The 4,599-nt window shown below is 57.0% G+C and overlaps 1 protein-coding gene across 1 annotated transcript in view; it reads left to right on the top strand.

The window, feature by feature from the left end:
* LOC104272889 (FERM domain-containing protein 6-like) overlaps positions 1 to 4,599 on the top strand; it is a 9,070-nt gene that overhangs the window by 2,311 nt on the left and 2,160 nt on the right. The window contains 7 exon segments of the mRNA XM_009868000.1: positions 373 to 392; positions 395 to 549; positions 1,505 to 1,660; positions 2,532 to 2,597; positions 2,681 to 2,749; positions 3,641 to 3,803; positions 4,483 to 4,599. The exon segment at positions 4,483 to 4,599 is cut by the window's right edge and continues 2 nt beyond it. Of these exon segments, the coding sequence (XP_009866302.1) occupies positions 373 to 392; positions 395 to 549; positions 1,505 to 1,660; positions 2,532 to 2,597; positions 2,681 to 2,749; positions 3,641 to 3,803; positions 4,483 to 4,599 (746 nt within the window).

The following is a 4,599-nucleotide window of genomic DNA, read 5'->3' as shown; positions in this document are numbered from 1 at the left end:
CATCTTGTTAAGGGGTTTGGCACAGCTCAACCCATGGCATGGTCTGATTTTAATTCACCTGTGACTGGGCAGGAGCTGTTTCAGGGGAAAAGAAATGATTTTCAGGGTCTCGGGTGTGTGGGGACGCGGTTGCGCAGCTGCCACGCGGGGATGCTTTCAGCGGGGAATAATTCTGGCTGTGGGAGACCTGGAAATTTCAGCACAGCGAAGCACTTAGGGTTTTGCACCACCCAATGGGAGCCCTGGCTTTAAGGAACCAGGAGGAAAAAGGGGGTTAGACAAGTTGCTTTGTCTCTCATCCCCTGGTCTCAGTTGTGGGTGGGTGTCCCACTGGCTCCTCTCTCCTCCCCTCTCTCCTCTTGTCCCTTGCAGGGAGCGGACAGGCCCGTACTTCCACTACGGAAGCAAGTCCTGCACTCACAGTGTGTGCTGCGCGAGGAGGCTTACTTCCTCCTCACTGCCTTTGCTCTCCAAGCCGACCTGGGTGACTTCAAACGCAACAAGCACTATGGGAAATACTTCGAGCCCGAAGCCTATTTCCCCGCCTGGGTAAGCGCGTCGCGATGTAGTCGTCCCACACCCGGCTCTCAGCTCCCTTGAAGCCCTGCGAGGCTGCTGACGCCGCTCGGCGTTCCTGCTGCCTCCCTATCTGGGGCTTATTCCTGGTTATTAATAACCTCTGACAACTGCGGGGCTGCAAATAACTGCGGGGAGGGAGGGTTGGGGTCGATATGGTGTCTGGGGCAGCTCATGCCACTGGTGGGGGTTTCCCTGGATGCTTCACGGGGGGCTTCCCTGCGTGCCACATGCATCGCCCCATCGTCATCGTGTGCAGCCCTTTGGGAGCTGAGGTCCTGCCGCTGGCAGTGGCCACAGCTGTAGGCAGCTCTTGGGATAGTCTTAGAGGGGAACTGAGGGGGGGTCCCCCAGCCCCAGGTCACCAGGCAGAGCTGGGCACCAGGGTGATGCCTCCCGATGACTTTGCGCCAGAGCGGAGTGGGAAGTGGTCCTGTATGGCACAGGCAGCTCCTAGCTGGGACCCCCACTTTGTCAGGGACACCCCTTTGTGAGGAACACCCTGTTGGCAGAGACCTCCGCTCCCCACAGCAAGGGTCTAGTGGCACCCGCTTCTGCGGGGCACCCAAACCCAAGTCTGTTTCTTACCAGACAGGTAATTAGAGGGGTTGCACAGACATGTGTGCCCATAGGCCCTGACCAGCTGAACCCGCCCCGTGGATCCTCTGCAGCTGAGGCTGCAAGTGGATGCTGGGAAAGAGATGATTAATAAAAGTTATGGGCACCATTGCCCACTTTGGGGGGTTTGCCCCATATGTACCAGCTGCCATATCTATTTTATTTTTGCCTGCAGCTCTCTGTGATAGAGCATATTCCTCTGATTTCCCTTTTCCCGGGAAATCACTGCAGCCCGGGAGCCACCAGGGCTGGCGTCCGTGCCTGAGCAAGCGCAGAGCAGCTCCCTTGGACAAGCTTCTCTCCCCTACAGGTGGTTGCGAAGAGGGGCAAGGACTACATCCTGAAGCACATCCCGAACATGCACAAGGATCAGTTCGCCCTGACAGCCTCCGAAGCCCATCTCAAGTACATCAAGGAGGCCGTCCGCCTGGATGACGTAGCTGTGCACTACTACAGGTTGTACAAGGTGAGAGCCCTGGCCACCAGCCCAGGCTGGGCTTTGGGTTTGGGGCTGCTTTCTCTTGAAAGGAGCAAGAGCTGAGCAATTTCTGAGGTCTTTTGGGGAAGAAGAGGGTTTGAATTGGTCGGAGCAGAGCGGGCTGGAGGACAGCGCTTCACTCCCAGAGCCAGGGTGATGCCATTTTCAACCAATTATGGAGAAGCAAGAGGTTTGCCAAGGTGGGAGGAGGTAGCCACAAGTTTTCTGGGATGTTATTTTTTGCATCACTGGGTCATGTTGAGCTTCTCATCCACCAGCACCCCCACATCCTTCTCCACAGAGCTGCTCTTAATCCATTCTCCACTCGGCTTGTGCTTGGGATTGCCAGACCCAAATGCAGGACCTTGCACTTGGTCTTGTTGAACCTCAAGAGGTTCACACAGGGCCACCTCTCAAGCCTGTCCAGGTCCCTTTGGATGGCAGGGATCCTTAAGTTAAAGAGGAAAAGCTCTTCAGGAGAGCACAGGGTGCTGGTGTAGGAGCAGATTGGGCTTAAGTGTAGAAGTTGGAAGGTCCTTCCAAGTTTTCTGAGGTTAAACTGCTTTTCCAGACCCTGAGGCTGGGGTGTTTCTGGGCAGTGAGGGGTGGGAGCAGGAGCTTGGTGGGGTTAGACTGGGGAGGGCATAGAGGGATGTGACTGGGCGGTGTGTGCATCATTAATTAAATGGTTGAACTTGATGATCTTAAGGGTCTTTTCCAACCTAAACGATTCTATGGTTGATGTGGCGTCTGTGCTGCTGCACGGGATGGGGTGACCTGGGCTGGGGGGACAGATGGATCCACTTCATGCTGCAAATAGTGTATTTAAAAGCATATTTATTTATTTATTCCCCATTAGGACAAAAGGGAGGTGGAGGCCTCCCTGACGCTGGGGCTGACGACACGGGGCATCCAGATCTTCCAGGTAGGCAACTGGGCTCGGGCTCGGGCTGGGCTCCCTGCCCACCGTTGGCATCCTCGTTGGGACCTGTCCCCTTCTTCTTGCAGAACTTGGACGAGGAAAAGCAGCTGCTCTACGACTTCCCCTGGACGAACGTGGGGAAACTGGTGTTTGTGGTGAGTGCCACCATGGCGTCACGTCAGCCCTGCGCCGGGTCACAACAAGCTACAGCCTGGGGGTGGAATGGCTGGAAAGCTGCCCAGCAGAAAGTGACCTGGGGGTGTGGGTTGACAGCAGCTGAAGCTGAGCCAGTGGTGTGCCCAGGGGGGCAAGAAAACCAACGACATCCTGGCCGGGATCAGCCATGGTGTGGGCAGTGGGAGCAGGGCAGGGATTGTTCCCTGTGCTCGGCACTGGTGAGGCTGGACTCTGAGCCCTGTCAGTTTTGGGCCCCTCATGACAAGAAGGACACTGAGGGGCTGGAGCGTGTCCAGAGAAGGGCAGTGGAGCTGGGGAAGGCTCTGGAGAACAAGTCTGATGGGGAGCGGCTGAGGGACCTGGGGCTGTTCAGCCTGGAGAGAGGAGCCTGAGGGGAGACCTCATCGCTCTCTGCAACCCCCTGACAGGTTGTAGCCAGGTGGGGTTGGTCTCTTCTCCCAAATTAGAAGCAATAAGACAAGAGCAAACGGCCTCAAGTTGCACCAAGGGAAGTTTAGATTGGATGTTAGGAAGAATTTCTTTGCTGAAAGGGTTGAAAGGGTTGCCAAGCCCTGGCACAGGCTGCCCAGGGCAGTGGTGGAGTCCCCATCCCTGAAGGTATTTAGAAGATGTGCAGATGAGGTGCTCAGGAACATGGGTCAGTGGGGGACATGGCACTGCTGGGTAATGGTTAGACTCACTGATCCTCTGCTCATCTCGCTCCTGGTCTCTGATTCGGGTGTGCAGTGTTGCAGAGCCCTCGAGCAAGGTGACTGCAAGCCGGGGTGGTTAATAGTTGGGCCGCAGCAGGACTGGGCAAGAATTAGTCTTTTCATCTCTGGGGCTGATGTCCTCCCTCTCTCGTGCAGGGCAAGAAGTTTGAGATCCTGCCGGACGGGCTGCCCTCAGCCAGGAAGCTCATCTACTACACGGGCTGCCCGCTCCTCCTGCAGCTCCTCAGCAGCAGCCACCGGCTCTACATGAACCTGCAGCCTGTCCTGCGCCAGGTCCGAAAGCTGGAGGAGAACGAGGGTAGGTGGTCCCCGCCCTGGGAAGCAGACCCTGTCCTGGCTGGACTGGGTGGCCACAGGCCCCCGCTGGTTGCTTAGGGATGGGCACAAGCCCCACCGAGGTCCCTGATGGCCCAGTTCCTCCCAGTGCCTCCAGGCAGCGCTTTCCAGTGCCCCGCACCCAGCTCCAAGCTCAGAAAGTTCTTGTGCAAGCATAAGATCTTCCTCCTCATCTTCCTCTTTCCCCTTCTCTTCCTTTTCTTTTTTCTCCCCTTTTTTCTCCTCTTCCTTTTTCTCCTTTCTCCTTCCTTTCTCCTTCCTTTCTCCTTCCTTTGTCTCCTTTTTCTTTTCTTTCTCTCCTTTCTTTCTCTCCTTTCTTTCTCTCCTTTCTTTCTCTCCTTTTCCTTTCTCCCTTTTCCTTTCTCCTTTCTTCCGGCTCCTCCTCTTCCTGCTCCTCCTCTTCCTGCTCCTCCTCTTCCTCCCCCTCCTTTGGATGGTGGCACAGCACAGAACACAGCGCATTTGAGGCTCCCCAACTCACCATCCTCAGACACCCCCAGGACAGGGCTGGCTCCTGTTGTGCCACCCCGCTGGGCTTGGGTGCCAATACCCCTGGGTACCCGGCTTGGGGGGGTCCGGGTCACTCCAAGGGGTCGGGGTGCAGGCTGCCCTGTGCTGACAGCGTGCCGCTGGCCTCACAGAGAAGAAGCAGTACCGCGAGTCCTACATCAGCGACACCCTCGACCTGGACATGGAGCAGCTGGAGAAGCGGTCGCGGGCCAGCGGCAGCAACGCCGGCAGGCACCCGGCCCAACGGC

The sequence above is a fragment of the Apaloderma vittatum genome, unplaced genomic scaffold, assembly GCF_000703405.1.
Source record: "Apaloderma vittatum isolate BGI_N311 unplaced genomic scaffold, ASM70340v1 scaffold24234, whole genome shotgun sequence".
NCBI classification, from domain to species: Eukaryota; Metazoa; Chordata; class Aves; order Trogoniformes; family Trogonidae; genus Apaloderma; species Apaloderma vittatum.
The sequence above is the reverse complement of the archived record's forward strand: the minus strand, read 5'-3'. Positions and strand labels throughout refer to the sequence as shown.